The sequence below is a fragment of the Hypanus sabinus genome, chromosome 13, assembly GCF_030144855.1.
Source record: "Hypanus sabinus isolate sHypSab1 chromosome 13, sHypSab1.hap1, whole genome shotgun sequence".
NCBI lineage: Eukaryota > Metazoa > Chordata > Chondrichthyes > Myliobatiformes > Dasyatidae > Hypanus > Hypanus sabinus.
Window position 1 is genome coordinate 105,572,917 of NC_082718.1, and position 17,800 is coordinate 105,590,716.

The window sequence follows — 17,800 nt, forward strand, 5'->3', positions numbered from 1 at the left end:
AAACAACATTCAGAGGACCTTAGAAAAATTGTAAAGATGCATGAAACTTGAAAAGGCTACAATAGCATTTTTAAAGACCTTAATGTTAAGTCCACAATGAGAGAAATTGTCTACAAATGGAAGAAATTCAGTACTGTTACTGCTCTCCCTAGCAAAGATCACATCAAGAGCACAATGTACAATGCTGAAGGAGGTGAAAAAGAACCCAAGGGTAACAGTAAACGACCTGCAGAAATCTCTAGAACTAGCTAAAGTCTCTATTCATGTGTCCACTGTAAGAAAAGCACTGCACAAGAATGGAAGGAGGAAACCACTGCTCTCCCAAAAAATATATTGCTGCACATCTCAAGTTTGCAAAAGACCACCTGGATGTTCCATCATATTGCTGGGACAATGTTCTGTGGACGACATTTGAGACAAAATTTTAACTTTATGGAAGAAATGCATACAACTCTGTTCAGAAGAAAAAAGATACTGCACAGCAAAACCAAAACCTCATCCCAACTGTGAAGCATGGTGGAAGGAGCATCAAGGTTTGAAGCTGCTTTGCTGTCTCAGGGTCTGGATAGCTTGCAATCATTGAGGGAATTCAAAATTGTATCAAGACATTTTACAGGAGAATGTCAGGGTTGTGGTCCATCACCTGAAGCTTAATAGAAGTTGGATGATGAACCAAGAGAATGACCCAAAAGACAAGTAAATCAACAACAGAATGGTTTAGAAGAAAGTGTATCTTAGAATGACCAAGTCAGAATCCAGACCTTAATCCAATTGAAATGAAGGTTGTTCAATGTAAGGTATCCAAGAAATATTGATGAAAAACTATTTTGTATGGAGGAATGGTCTAAAATTCCTCTTGACCATTGTGTAAGTCTGATCAGCATTTAGTGGAGGTTATTGCCACCATTTATTAAATACAAGGGTTTACATACTTTTTCCAGCCTGGACTGTGAATGATTGAACAATGCATTCAATAGACATGAAAAGTATAATTATTTGTGTGTTATTAGCTTAGGCAGATTGCATTTGTCTTTGTGACTTAAAGATCAGACCACATTTTATAAGTAATTAGTGTAGAAAACTGGGTAATTGCAAAGGGTGCACAAACTTTTTCTTGCAACTGTACTGGCACAATAAAGGAAGCCCTAAACACTGCCAAGATCAAGACAGAAATGGAGGACATTCATTACTGCCCTAAAAGCCAGCAATGTAACAGGCAGATAATGGAAACAATAAACCACCCACTTCAACACTACAATTAACTACTTCTACAATTTGACTCTGAATACTTTTACAATCATTCATATCCAGCCCTCTTTTGATATTTCAACCACTCACATACAAAAGCAGCGTCTTCATAAAAGCAGCAGTTGTCTCTGCTTATAAGAAATTGTCATTTTTGCCCATCTTGTATAGTGGTACAATTTTCCTTGCTAGAGATATCAAAGAAGTGTTATAAATGATATGACTAAGGCCATTTTGGGTGGTGTCAATGCTAAGATTGTCAGGCAGAACCACAGTTCCATCGCATTTAATTGTGAAACTATCTCGGTATCCTATTAAAAGTTTGTTAAAAATACCATTAACTACCATTAGAGCAGTCAAATAATGGTTGGTGATCCAGTAGGTTTCACCATCACCATCCTCTATCCCTTGGAAGCGATTGGGCATGGTGAGATGCCAAGATGCTGGGGAGGGGAGTGGGCAAGATGATTTACACTAAGGGAACACAAAAAAAATATTGCAATCAGGGCAAAGGCAAAACTGTCCTCAGATGCTATGATAATGGTCTCATAGATTTCTGTGTTCCACTTGTTAAAGCAATTCATCTTGAAGTGGAATAATGCAATACAGAAGAAATATGTCCTATGTCAGAATGAGGTTGCAGAATTTCACAGATGAAATGGGTTTTAAGAGGACACACCTATGGCAGAGAATTGGTCCACTTATTAAACAGCAGTATTATTGATGTCCGGGATTTGATTCTGGGGCATAGGATGCCCACCACATTCCCTGAAGGGTATAAATTTTGACCATGTTTGTTGCTGCTGCAGTGCTAATGAAACTTAATTTTTGCCAGTGTAAATTATGACACACCTTCAATAAATTCCATTGAGGATATAATTTGGGTTTTAGTTCTGCAGGGTTAATGACAAGGATTTTGCTCAGAACATTACTGTTAAATTAAAACATTGATTCCTCATCACTATTAAAACATACATTGTTTTGACCCTCTTATACGATAGTTTGGATCATGTCAGGTCTTCCATTCTGTGGTGGATAAGATACGATGAATTTGCAGAGATGTGACTTAAGTGTTTTTAACATCTGAAGCCAGTTATGTTCACCATTGTTTACTTTAATACAGTAATATGACAGGTGCTAGAATTTACTGGTGTAGCAGCTATCTTATAGGATGGCAGCACCCTGTAGAGAAACAAAGGCAGAGAAACTCTTCAGAGAGCCCTTACTCCTACACCCCAAATGGGTAAAAAGGTTTTGAAGATGTTAGTTATGTCACTCACATGGTTTTGTCTGAAGGAGTAGTATGTTGCTCAGGGCTCCAAAGGCTAGCGTCACAATTAGCAAATGCAAATTTGAAAATCAAAAATCTTTATTACTATTCTGTTGTGACAAAATAACATTTTATACAAACAAGCCACCTATCACTTTAAAACATGAAAAATTGATGACAGGGTGTTACAAAATACAATTCAACGTTCTAATGCAATTACAAAGCATCCAGTCACAGATATGAATGTATGCATTTTACATTTGCTGTGAAAATATTAAACAAATTGTTGTTCAAAAATATAGAATTTACTCAGTGACATTTATTACCTTTCATAATAGTCCCCAAAATACATTTCACATCACCAATTCAATTTGGTAACAATATGGAATGGGCAAAGTTTTGATGAAACAGTGAAACAATGAAAAAGTAAACTGTGTAAGAGTGAAACATCAAAAATATTACAGATAGATTTGTATGCAAATACAAGAACCATTACACCATCACCAAGAGAAATTTCCAAACTGCTATATTTTGCATGCATTTCCAATTAGCTTCAGTATCTGAGCCTCGTTCAGATGAACATTTTAGTTTCTAGAAGGATTTTTGGAAATAGCACATGAAAAAAAAACTTGAGCTTTCAAGTTTAAGTATAGTTTGAAGACCTTGAATTTCATTGCAGAGAATCCAGATCAATGAGTGATAAATACAATGGCTTTAATTCAAAAGTTCACTCATGTAAGTTGGTACAATCAATCTCATCCAAATTCTGTCAGCAAATGCCAAGGGACAGGAACTTCACAGTAGAGACTTTTGGTACAATAGAAACTTCAACAGTAACAACAACACTTAATGTACCCCTCTTTATTCAGAAGACAATGAACACTGAGTCAGTGAAAATACAGTTCAGTAACACTAATAGTCACATCCAGGCATCCTCAGATACATTTGGCTATATTTGAGAAATCCAGTCATTTGTTGGTCATTAACAGAATTATTGGTTTTCAGAATAGAAAGCAAAACAAGTAACCTGGTTTCAATTCCTCCATCGCATTTCAACCCTAGAGCCACATAGATAGAGGTTGGGAAACATAATGTAAAGACTAAGTCATGATCCAGATGTTCAGACACTTAAAGTAATTACATGATTACGTATCAGATGGACTTTTCTTGCCAATGAGAAAGCAATCTTAGTATTTTTTTCCTCAATCAGGACTTGTTTTATTAGTTTCTGCAATTTCTATAGCAATGTAGGAAAGCTTATGCAATACATTAATATAAATGGAAGGCTATTTGCCAGGTTATATTTTCCATGGTGGATATTAGATTAAAAAGGAAACCAATATGGGAAAAGTATTAAGTTCTAGATGTTAACATATCTAATAACATATCTGGAATGTTTTAATATAGTCCAAATGATAACTGTTTTCTATTTTGCTTCCGTTATTCACCCAATTAATTTTCCTAGTAGAACTATGCACCTCAACTTGTTTAGGCTTTTGAGTTCATGAATCACAGCCTGTAAACTGCAAAGTTTCCATATTTACATAATAGTAATTGGTCCAAGGGATTAGTACATTGCAAGTATCACCACCTCTTTTCCAGTTTCTCAAGAGTAAAAATTACAAAGCTTTCCTATTGTAAATAAAACATTTAATAGTTTTTTAGGCCACAATATGGCTCCAAATGAAAAACAATGTGAAACATTATCAGGGGTCTTTTATTAATAAGAGAATTGTAATCATCAACTGAAGACAAAAATCTACCGCAATGTGGAACAAAAATTAGAGTGAAAAATACATAAAGGGACTTGGGGAGAAAGAATACAGCAATGGACTGCAATATCATACCTGTAAAACAATGACAATTTTTAAAGACAAATGCTGTTAACTAATGGCAACCTACACACAGAAAGATAACATTCATTTACCAACAGCTGAAAAAAATGATTACTGTTCCTGCTATAATTTCACTTGCGGCTGACCATACAATTGTAATTTAAAACTAATTCATAAATACAGACCTTCAAATTAAAGCAACTCTGACATTTTCAGCTTTCTTTTTAAGAACGTGGCGGGTAAAGAAAGCTGACCCAGTGGGGGTCCACTAACTTATGGTGGGGTTTGAAGGTGTCAAATGGCAGCAATTGAAGTCCTTTAACATAGAGGAAAAATATACAAACTTAAGGTGAAGGGGATATCATTGAACAGAATTTGTAGTAGGAACTTGGTAGAACTAAACAGAAGAACCCAACACTCTACATTGAAAATCAGAATAAATTGTGCATCGATTCACATCAAGCTTGTATTTGTAGGTTAAATTGAGCAAGAAAACCAAATCAGACCCCAAACTCATGAAGACAGACTCTTTTAGGAAGCCTGTCAAATACTTCCAAATGAAAAGCCTCTGGACCCTGATTTCTTGATGGTGAGAGTTTGCTAACAATTCTGGAGTCAGGGAAGTCTAGAAGGGGGAGGGGGGAGATGGGGGAGAGACAGAGACACTGTGGGATGTTGAAATGTTGGAATAAACAGTTAGTTTCTAATGTACTGTAGACCATGCTTTCTCTTTGGGGGCTTTGCTGTTGCTTGCATAGTGGTTGTGGGGGGGGGGAGAGGGTTGATGCTGCTCGTGCATGGGAGGGATGTACGGGTCTTTAGGGGTTCTTACATTTTTTTTCTGTCATTCCTTTTTGGGGATATTTTTCTTGTGTTTGGAGGACGTCTGCGGAGAGTGAGAATTTCAGATTGTACATTGTATACACTCTCTGATCTTAAATGCAACCATTGAACCATTGAAATGTACAATTGCAACCGTAAAAGTATCAGATAGTGGCATTTCAATTTTTCATAAATGTTTCAAAAAATTTAAATTATGTTGGCAACTAACTGAAAAGGGGCAAGAGATTCTGATACTACAGATATACATATTATAAAAAGCAACTAATAGTAAAACAAAAAAAAACTTCTTATACATTTGCTCTGATTTCTGGCAGTGCCAGCTAACAGCTTAGAAATACAAACAATATCCATAAATTTTCGAGCCATAAGTAGATCAGAAATCAGAACAGTTAAAAACAAATGTGCAGAACTACCAAATAACACCAGTTGACAGAATAATAAAGTTCTTGATAAATTACATGTAATAGATTTACTGTGATTCCTTGCTTGTCTAGAACATCAAAAGGCCTGACTGAACAGAAATTAACTATAACCTCTACCCAAATTTATTACCAGATGTAAACACATTTACCCTCGTAGTAATGTTAGTCTGTGCTCAGAAACTATGTATGAGTAGATTAACACAAGCCATGAGACCCAAGTTTCCATTGGCTAGTAAAAACAACCAAATCAATAACAAAAGTTCATCTGCCAATTCCTACAAAGGAAGTCTGATTGCCTCTAGCTCCCTCACCATCTATCAAAAAAAAGCAACCAGCCAACTTCACCATTTCCTATTAATAGACCCTGGGTTCATCAGTTTCAATCAACCACATTCAAGCTCTTCCCTAATGGTTTCTTTTATCAGTGGTGTTTGCTCGATCTTTGGGCAATTCTCTTTTGCTGAAAACTACGGTGAAAAGATAGCAAGAGAAAAATAGAAACAGCCATAAACACAAGAGACCTGCAGATGCAGAAATCCAGAGCATCGCATGAACTGCTGGTAGAACTCAGGAATAAACAGTCGACATTTTGGGATACAAGCCTTTATCAGTAGTGGAAATGAAGAGGAAAAGCCAGAGAAAGAAAATGATTTGGGGGGTGGGGGGGGGGGGGAGGAGGTACAGGAGAGGGGAAGGAGTAGCAGAGCATTAGAAATAGTAAAGCAAATTAGGGAAGAACACTTGAAAATTAAAACTGAAAATTAGGCTATGTCCACACTACGCCAGATAAATCCATAACCGAAGCTTTTTCTCTTCGTTTTTACCCTCCATCCACACTAAAACGGCGTTTTCATCCCCCAAAACCAGAGCTTCTCAGAAATGCTTTCCAGGGTGGGTATTTTTGAAAATGCTGCTCGGGCAGATCAGTGTGGACAGGGTAACTGGAGACTTCTGAAAACGCTGTCAGACGGCAGCACACCATTTCATTGTTTTCTTGAATGCAACCTAACAATTTCAGAACAGACAGCAAGACTGAAGCCAGAAGAGTTAGAAATGTACTCACCAAATACTTTGACCCATAACTTACTGAATAAATAAGTATATTGTACTCACTTTGCCCTGTTTTCTGTCCTTGCTCGTATGAAAGTGGTTTACCTATTTATGCAAGTACTTCTGACAATACATGTGTAACAGCCTAATGTAACATTGTATGGAAATACAAGATAACACTGATGCAGACATGTTTTATACATTTAACAAGGTGCTTTATTAATACAACAAATAGTCAGCTTTTCAATGTTCATGAGCCAGGTCATACAGTCTGTGAACTCCCCATCAGTTGCCGCCATATGCTTCAGTATTTGTTTTTTTGCAATTTGTGTTTTTTTTTAACTTTTAAATCTTCCTGCACAACAGCCAACTGAACAAACACGCACCATCTTTCACAGCGAGATTCAACACCAAACATGTCGCTTGTTTTTGGTTGATGTGTCCAGTGCATGCACAGTAGGAGATTCGACAAAATCTCCATTTCAATGTGGACAGAGATATTTTTAAAAACGCATAGTGTGGACGCCTATCGTTTTTATGCAAAACCGACATATTCAAAATTATCTGGTCTAGTGTGGACGTAGCCTTAATCAACATTTTGCCAAGATCAGTGGAATTCCAAGCACTTAATATATCTGAAGTAACTTACATTTTGCCTCAAGGGACATCAGCCATTGCAATTCTTGCTGTGCTTACATTTTTTTTAAAAAAGCATACATTGATGCATACTAGCATGGAAGTAATATTAAGAAAGTCTCAAGGAGACTGTCAATGCAATGGTGGAAGATGATAACATTCAACTATTGATAACATTTAATCACACAGAGGAAGTTCTTCACATCACAATTTAAAGTAAAATATGGTTTTAAATTATCAAGAAATAATTAACCATTCCACCGCTACTTTGACTTTTCAATGACCTGATGCTGAACTGATTCTGGTGAAAATACTGATAGCAGCATTGCACTATCAGCATGTTCCGAGATCAATCAGGTATGAAACAATTATCCTAATACCCTTAAAATACTCCTGTGCCTACCAGTGACAAGCTATCATCTAAATTTTAAACTGTGCACAGACCAAATGCAAGCAACATATTTTAACTAAGTCAAATCTTTGACTCAACTGGTATTCATGATCAATTCCAAGCAGCTTCTTTCATCTATGACTGTAAAATGGAGACAATATCAGATTTTTCTGTGCTCAGAATGATATCAGTACAAAGATGCTGGTAGTAGACTTTTCTGGAATTTGCAGTCAGAAATTTAAATCAGAAATGAAATTCCTGTAAAGTCTGTGATTAGTTCTGAGACCCCACAGGTTTAAACTCACAGCTGCTTTTTACTACTAGCCAAGACACAAAAGATTTAGCAGCAATCAAAAGGTATTGTTATAGGATGCAAACTATAAAATTAACAGTTGGTGTCATGTTTTAGACAGATATACTAAAAATATACAAAATGGTGTGCCAGAGATAGCTTTTATGATTAAAAGCAGGCAGAAATTAAATATGAGTTATTTCAGTTTCATCTAATTTATGCTTTTAACATAATCACTTCCAATATTGGTAAATACATTCAAATCATGTCAATGGAATTAAATGGAAATCAGACGCACTGGCTAAATTAAAGAGCAAATTTTAGTTCATCATGACCTTCTTTGTATCCCTTATAACCAACTTTACCGACTTGTAAGCTATGCTACAGGACATCACGGAATGATATCAGTGTTTTCCAAGATATATAGGAAATTAATAGAACTAATAACTATTATAGTTCTGTTTCAAAACTTCAAACTTTAATCTAGAATTGAGATAGTATTTTCATATATCAACTACAGGAAAGTCATTTTTATTTTGCTGGTTGAAGATTGTAACAATGTGAGAAAACAAGGAAATTAAATAAAACCAGGAACCTTCAGTGCCCCACAATGGTTTTGACTATCATAAAACTATTTCTCGGTAATGCTCTAAATAGCTTTCAATGGTGCTTATTTTGTTACTCATATTCAACAATTAATATGAAAAAGTACTCATAGACCTGGAAAGGATCAGATCCTTAAATTAAAGATAAACAATGTCTGAACTAGAAACCAGGACAACAACATTTTTAAGATTTTCCACCCTCAATGTAAAAATAAACAATATTGCAAGTCTTTTCATTTAATTGTTTGAGAAGACTTAACTCCAGCTGGTGATAAATATGTAACATTCAATGTAGATATTCAAGTTCTGCCTTGGATACTTACTGCTCCATGGAAGATTTGAAGTACTGCAATGTGGTCACAAAGTAAATGGATTTTGTTTTTAGAAAAATGTGCACTGTAACAGAAAGTGGCTCAGCAGCCTGAAACCATTTTTGTTTAAATGGGGAATTATTTGAACCACTAATCAAACTCCCTCTTATTCGAACATAGTTCAAGGCTATGTTCAAACTCAGTGGCATTAATCTTTGACTATAATTACAGAAAAATAAATGTACTTCTTTTATGAGGAATCTTTCATCACAACTAGGCATTCATTTTAGATATAGTAAACAATACATACACCGAGGGATGGAGTTTCCAACTGAATCACCTTTATAAACTTAACCAAATGATTTCCTTCTGATACAGAATGCATAGAAATGATAAAACGTAATTCATTCACCCAGCCAAAAAGCCAACCTCTTCGTTATCAGTGCAAGCTTAGACCGAATGGGTGGTGTTGCAGAAATATATATTGTGCACAGGTTCACTACTGCCCTCCATTGTATGCATAATCTGCCTTGTTGTGCATGATCAGCTTGCTGTCCACAAAGTAAAAACTGTCAGACCGTGTATCATAAGGATTGTCCACCATCTCTTGGACTGCAAAGAAAGAGAAAGCAAGTGTTGGTAATGTAATAAAAGCTTACGGAAAACTTAAGGTGAAATATTTAGTGTTTTGAACAATTTAGAAAGTAAATTCATTTCAAAAATTAGGCATTTTGTTCCTATTGGTGCTATGCCACGTTTGGGCAGCAGGATGGTTCAATTGTCTCACAGCTCCAGCAGTCAAGAGTACAATTCAGATCTTGAGGGCCATTTTTGGAATTTGCACCTTTCCCTGTGCCCACATGACTTCCCTAGGGTTATGATGTTTCTTCCCACTTCCCAAAGTTTAATTGACTATAGTAAACTGCCCGGAGTGTGAGTGAGCAGTAGAAAACTCAGGAGTTATTGATGGGCATTAGACCATAAGATGTAGGAGCAGAATTAGACCATTTGGCCCATTGAGTCTGCTCCACCATTTCATCATGGCTGATCCAATTTTCCTCTCAGGCCCAATTTCCTGTCTTCTCCCTGTATCTTTTCATGCTCTAACTAATGAAGGGTTATGCGAGAGAATGAGCTATGGGGGAATGAGACTGATGGGCTTGTCTCTAAACCTATGTAGACGCAATAGTGTCCTGCCATGTCACAGAGAAAAAGTTTCAACTTATTTATTCACGCTAATAGATTTACATGATGCTTGTATGAGATCTGCTGAACCAATGAGAGATCATTGTGCTCTGCTACAGTACTGGTCCAGTAGAATACCCAATGTAACAAAAATAGTTGGAGCTTAAAGGTCAAATTTAATTTTCAATCACATTTAAGTTTATTCATGAAATGCTCCAAATAGTTATACCAGCTTTAGAAATTAATTGAAAGTAAATTTTGCATCTATTAAGGATAACTTGGCAAATATTCCAAAACATTTTATTTCAGTTACAAAATTTGCAAGAGGGGTTATGCTAATTAGTTTTGTTCTTTAACAGACTACATACAATCTCCACGAAGGAACTTCACCAAAAAAAATCTGGCCGACCACAGGCAAAAAATTCCAACTGTAATATTTCAGAATAGGAAGTTTGCATGATTGTACAACTATTTTGATTGTATAATCTCTCCTACAATTCTAATGCCCAAAACTATATTCATTGCTTGAATCTGTGCATATAAACTATTCTAGCAAACTATTTGGTCCAGACTTGCCATTTGGAAAATAATAATTCTGCCAAAATACAACTGTAAACCCACTGAATTTCTGAAATTTCATGGAGAAGTATGTTAGTCACAGACTCAAAAGCACACTTGATGATGTCTTAGAGGATAATGTGTTGTGGAGCACAAGTATTTAATGAAATGATACATATCCCATTTCAGTAACTACAATGTGGTGTGCCTTCTATCACAGGGAACATTATTGCCATGAACCCTCAATTTTCTTCCAGTGGCCACAAAGTTCTCCCCAAATCACAAAGTGGATTCCAATTTCATAGCAGCATGATGGACATGATTTTCACCACGTTCTAACTCCAAGAAAAATCCAAGGACCAGCAAAGGCCACAACAGAAAGCCTTCTTTTTAAAAAAAAAAGTCACTAAGTTTAGTTTTCATTAAGAGGGCACTGGAGCAAACTTGTGATTCGTCTGCCAACAGAAAGTCACCTCATCTTGCGCCTGCTACATAACAGCAAGCAAGCTGTGCTTTTAATCAGTAATAGACCCAATCTCAGCGTGGACTGAAATCAAGCCCCACTGAAACATCACCTCAACACTAATTCTTTTTTGTCACAATGTTAAAAATTGGCACCAACAAGGTTTTTTGATTGGTGGCAATCTTCAAGACAAAAAGGAAGCGACCAGTGGCAGATCCACTTCAGATCCCAGGTCATTTCAACTTCAATTTCCAAGCTGAGCATGCATACTCACTTACAGCATCATACAGCATGGATAGAGGTTCATCCGTCCTCGAGTCCATGCTGACCAGGTACCATCCAGTTCATGTGTTCAGCATTCATCCCTCCAAGTCGAACCCCTTCACGTACCTATAGTGCTTCTCAAGTGATTGCACCATATCTGTCAGAATCACTTCCTTGGACAGCTTGTTCCATATACTTTGTACCCTCTCCATGAAAAAGTTATCCTCCAGGTCCCTTTTAAATCTATCCCCTTTCACTCTAAACTCTATGTCCCTAATTTTAGACTCACAAACCTTGGGTGAAGATAAAAAACCCAACTCAAGTCAAGTCAATTCAACTTTTATTGTCGTTTCGACCATAACTGCTGGTACAGTGCATAGTAAAAATGAGACAATGTTTTTCAGGACCGTGGTTTACATGACACAGTACAAAAACTAGACTGAACTATGTAATAAAAAAAAGAGAAATCTATACTAGACTCTGCACACACCTGATATTCAAACACTAGAAAATAGAGATAAATCTGGTTAACCAACAATTTTGCTTTTAGAAATTTAGGCAGCACAGTAGCATAGCAGTTAGCATAATGCAATTATAGCACTGATGGGCTGGGTTAAATTCCGCTGCCGCTTCTGCGTTCTCCCCGTGACTGCATGGGTTTCCTCCAGGTGCTTCAGTTTCCTCTCACATTCCAAAGATGCAGGGTTAGTAGGTTAATTAGTCACAAGGCTGTAACAGGGTGGCGCAAACTCACTGGGCCAGAAGGGCCTACTACCAAGCAGCATCTCTAAATCTAAATGCTAGCAAATGTGCGGTCTCTGGTGAACAAAATCGAAGATCTCAGAGCTAGGGTGTTGAATCAGAGGAAAATTAGGACCACTTGTATCCTTTGTTTTGCGGAATCCTGGTTAACCCCTTCCATACCGGATGCTGATTCAGATCGACGGGTTTACTATACCGTCAGGATAAGAGCTATATTCTCTCAAAAGCAGAGGAGGTGGAGTATGCCTCATGATCAACTCTTCCTGGTGCACAAATATACCAGTGCTGTCCCAATTCTGCTCACCAGACCTGGAATATCTAGCAGTTAAGTGCTGTCCTTTTTACCTACCACGGGAATTCTCTGGGCCCATTTTGGTAGAGGTATATATATTCCACCTCAGGCAAGTGGCAAGTAGGCTTTAGATGATTGGAGCAATGGGATCAACATGCACGAAACAGCGCATCCTAATGCCTTCACCATCATTTTGGGAGATCTTAACCAGGCCAATCTGAAAAAAAATCACTAAGCAATTACCATCAACAGATCACTGGCAATACCAGAGGAAAAAAACACACTGGACCATTGCTACACCACCATCAAGAATGCCTATCGTGCTATTCCACGCCCTCACTTCAGGAAGTCTGATCACCCAGCTGTACTTCTACTCCCCGAGTATAAGCAGAGACTGAAGACTGCAGCACCAGCAGTGAGGACAAGAAGGTTTCGACAAGGGAAGTACAGGAGCGCTACAGAATGGCTTTGAATCTGTGGACTGGACTGTATTCAGGGATTCATCTTCGAACCTGGATGAGTATGCTGCAGTTGTTATCGACTTCACTAAAACCTGTGTGGATGAGTGTGTGCCCACAAAGACTTACTGCACATTCCCAAACCAAAAGCCATGGACAAACCAGGAGCTACATCACCTGCTGAAGGCTAGATCGGCAGCATTCATGTCTGACCTGTACCAGAAAACCAGGTATGATTTGTGGAGGGCTATTTCAAGGGCGAAGAGACAATTTCGAATGAGGTTGGAGGTGGCATCGGATGCACAGCAACTCTGGCAGGGTTTGCAACACATTACTTCCTACAAAGCGAAACCCAATAGCATGAATGGCAGTGATGCTTCACCACCAGATGAACTCAATGCCTTCTATGCTGCTTTGAAAGGGAAAACACAACTACAGCTGTGAAGATCGCTGCTGCAACTGATGACCCTGTGATCTGTCTCAGAGGCCGATGTTAACTGTCTTTAAAGAGAGTGAACCCTCACAAGGCAGAAGGTCCCGTTGCGAGTACCTGGTAAGGCTCTGAAAACCTGGGTCAACCAACTAGCAGGAGTATTCAAGGACATTTTCAACCTCCCACTTGCTTCAAAAAGGAAATAATTATACCAGTGCCAAAGAAGAATAAAGTGGGCTGCCGTAATGACTATCGCCCGGTAGCACTCACATCGACTGTGATGAAATACTTAGAGGTTGATCATGACTAGACTGAACTCCTGTCTCAGTAAGGACCTGGACCCACTGCAATTTGCCCATCGCCACAATAGGTCAACAGCAGACACAATCTCAATGGCTCTCCGCACAGCTTTCAACCACCTGGACAACACAAAAACCTACATCAGGATGCTGTTCATCAACTATAGCTCAGCATTTAATACCATCATTCCCACAATCCTGATTGAGAAGTTGCAGAACTTGGGATTCTGTACCTCCCTCTGCAATTGGATTCTCAACTTCCTAATCGGAAGACCACAATCTGTGCGGATTTGTGATAACATATCCTCCTCACTGATGATCAACACTGGTGCACCTCAGGGGTGTGTGCTTAGCCCACTGCTGTACTTTCTATATACACCTGACTGTGCGGCTAGGCATAGCTCAAATACCATCAATAAATTTGCTGATGATACAAACATTGTTGGTCGAATCTCAGGTGATGACGAGAGGGAGTACTGGAGTGAAACATGCCAACTAGTGGAGTGGTGCCACAGCAACAACGTGGCACTCAACATCAGTAAGACGAAAGAGCTGATTGTGGACTTCAGGAAGGGCAAGACGAAGGAACACATACCAATCCTCATAGAGGGATCAGAAGTGGAGAGAGTGAGCAGCTTCACGTTCTTGGGAGTTAAGATCTCTGAGGATCTAACCTGGTCCCAACATATGTTCGGATACTGTTCATAGACTTCAGTTCTGCATTCAACACAATCATCCCCCAGAAACTGATTGGAAAGCTGAGCCTACTGGACCTGAACACCTCCCTCTGCAACTGGATCCTAGACTTCCTGACTGGGAGACCTCAGTCAGTCCGGATCGGGAGCAGCATCTCCAACACCATCACACTGAGCACAGGGACCCCCCCCCCCCCGCCACCCCAGGGCTGTGTGCTCAGTCCACTGCTGTTCACTCTGCTGACACATGACTGTGCTGCAATACACAGTTTGAACCACATCATCGAGTTTGCTGATGACACGACTGTGGTGGGTCTAATCAGCAAGAACGACGAGTCAGCTTACAGAGAGGAGGTGCAGTGGCTAACAGACTGGTGCAGAGCCAACAACCTGTCTCTGAATGTGAACAAAAGAGATGGTTGTTGACTTCAGGAGGGCACAGAGTGACCACTCCCCGCTGAACATCAACGGCTCCTCGGTAGAAATCGTTAAGAGCACTAAATTTCTTGGTGTTCACCTGGCGGAGAATCTCACCCGGTCCCTCAACATCAACTTCATAGCAAAGAAAGCCCAGCAGCATCTCTACTTTCTGCGAAGGCTTAGGAAAGTCCATCTCCCACCCCCCATCCTCATCACATTCTACAGGGGTTGTATTGAGAGCATCCTGAGCAGCTGCATCACTGCCTGGTTCGGAAATTGCACCATCTCGGATCACATGACCCTGCAGCGGCTAGTGAGGTCAGCTGAGAAGATCATCAGGATCTCTCTTCCCGCCACCACAGACATTTACACTACACGCTGCATCCGCAAAGCAAACGGCATTTTGAAGGACCCCACACACCCCTCATACAAACTCTTCTCCCTCCTGCCATCTGGGAAAAGGCATCAAAGCATTCAGGCTCTCACAACCAGACTATGTAACAGTTTCTTCCCCCAAGCTATCAGACTCCTCAATACCTTACTGCCCTATTGTCCTGTTTATTATTTATTGTATGCAGTCCTGGGTAGGTTTGTAGTCTAGTGTAGTTGTTTTTTTTACATAGTTCAGTCTAGTTTTTGTACTGTGTCATGTAACACCATGGTCCTGAAAAATGTTGTCTCATTTTTACTGTGTATTGTACATAGCAGTTATGGTCGAAATGACAATAAAAGTGACTTAACTTGACTTGATGCAGTTATAAAGAAGGCAAGACAGTAGCTATGCTTCATTAGGAGTTTGAAAAGATTTGGCATGTCAAGAAATACACTCAAAAACTTCTATAGATGTACTGTAGAGAGCATTCTGACAGGCTGCATCACTGTCAGGTACGGGGGGGGGGCTACTGCACAGGACCGAGAGAAGATGCAGAAGTTTCGAAATCTAATCAGCTCCATCTTGGGTACAACCCTACTAAGTACCCAGGACATCCTCAGGGAGCAGTGTCTCAGTAAGGCAGTGTCCATTATTAAGGATCTCCAGCACCCAGGGCATGCCCTTTTCTCATCAGGGCATCAGGTAGGAGATACGGAAGCCTGAAGGCACACACTCAGTGATTCAGGAACAGCTTCTTCTCTTCTGCCATCCTACTCCTAAATGTTCATTGAAACCTTGGACACGACCTCACTTTTTAAAAAAATATACAGTCTTTTTTTTGACTTTTTAAAATCTATTTGTATCTATTTATCTATTTGTATCTATATTTCTATCTATATGTATACTATAATTGATATATTATTATATTTTTTCATTATTATTTTTAATTTTTCTTCTATAATATGTATTGCATTGAACTGCTACTACTAAGTTAACAAATTTTATGTCACATGCTGGTGATAATAAACCTGATTCTAAAAACTAAAAATACATACTAATTTCTTCAGAAAGTTGAGGGAATTCATATATGTGCTCGCACGTATTTCTGCTGTTAGGAATACAGAATCCAAAGTCAAAATCAAAACTCTTCAACAGCTTCTCCCTGAAGTAATGTCTTTCAATCATTCTGAAGCTATTCACAGGCTTGTCTCCAACTGTAAATTCTACCCTGTAAAAGCAAGGAAAAGGGTAAAAATAGAATACATAATATAAAGGAAGTAAATCAACAAATAGACATGTGAACCAAGTTGTACATTTATTTTGTTTTGATCACAAATTATATTTTTCAATGAATTTGTTCACTTATAGTAAATCTGCCAGAACTAATCATGCTTCTTCATTAAGTTTCAACAGGCTGTACGAGAGTGAAAACAAATCTGAAAAACATCACCTGTTACTTCAAAGCAAAAGTCTAACATTGCCATGGAAACAATAAGATCATTTTGAAACTAAGGTCTTTGAATGTTCAGTCCTATTTAATCTATATTTTAAGAATCAGGTGCAGCTAACATTCAAAGTTCAAAGTAAAATTTATTATCAAGGTACACATGGCACACTTAGCAAATCTATAGAACAGTAACTGTAAACAGCAAAATGAATGGCTTTATCACAACTAACACCTTGTGCTTCTGTCTAGTACAGAGGATTGATGGCTGTTGGTGGAGAAAAGAATGGCATTATCCTTGATCCCCATAATAATTCACAAATAGAGAGCAACATCTGGAAAGTGCATGGCCTGTGGTTTAACGTTCGTCAGTCATATCTGATTATGAATTTTGAGTAGCACATGGGGAAAGAGCTGAACATCTTTTTGGATTAATGGTGCAGTCTATGTTGAGCAATACAGCGTCCTCAGTACATCACTATCTTGCAAAGTTCTACATCCCTACTATTTCTCAATCTCCAATTCCTGTCTGTTCCCAGAATGCCTAATACTCAGCCTTGGTTAAGTTTAACATTCCTCCAGTTAAACAGTAACTGAAGAAACACCTTTGGCTCACACTACAATCAGGATGGGGAGGGGGCAAATGGTTGGCAGCAGGACAGAGGGGGGAGTTTGCTAATTTAGTGTGAAATGTTTCAAAAATATCAAAGTGGAATTTTTTTTTAATATACATGTGAAAATATGGGAAGAGACAAATAGAGTTGGACAATAAAGAGGACAATGAAGAGTGGTGGAGAGACGAGGCAAGAAAGAAGCGAGGTAACTGGACAAATAGGTAAGAGCAGGTTACAAGGAGGAAAGGGCCATTTAGATAGGTAATAGAAATTAGTTGAGGGAGTTGTCCCAAATAAGTGCTGGCCTGATTAGTTGAAGGCTCAATTTACTGGAATCCACAGTACTATCATGAGATTTTCTTGCCAATATTCACAGTGGAGCAAAAAAAAACAATAGGCTCAATGGAAAAACTACACACGAAGACTGATAAACAACAAACGTGCAATTAAAAATAAATAATACCAAAGTGAATAATAATAAACAGACAGACACAAGTTGTAGTGTCCTTGAAGGTGAGTCTACAGAACATTGCATGAACCTGGTGTTGGGCCCCAAGGCTCCTGTACCTCTTTCCCTATGGCAGTAGCAAGAAGAGGACATGGCCTGGATGGTGGGGTCCCTGATGATGGATGCTTCTTT

At 38.6% G+C, this 17,800-nt stretch overlaps 1 protein-coding gene across 1 annotated transcript in view; it reads right to left on the reverse strand.

Moving 5' to 3' along the window:
* Positions 1–4,981: 4,981 nt before the first annotated feature.
* The window catches only part of unc119.1 (unc-119 homolog 1), a 50,337-nt gene continuing 37,518 nt past the window's right edge, over positions 4,982–17,800 (reverse strand). Inside the window, exons 4-5 of the mRNA XM_059988348.1 lie at positions 16,158–16,330; positions 4,982–9,512 (exon numbers count right to left, since the gene is read on the reverse strand). Of these exons, the coding sequence (XP_059844331.1) occupies positions 9,400–9,512; positions 16,158–16,330 (286 nt within the window). The 3' untranslated portion in view covers positions 4,982–9,399. The remainder of the gene's footprint in view (positions 9,513–16,157; positions 16,331–17,800) is intronic.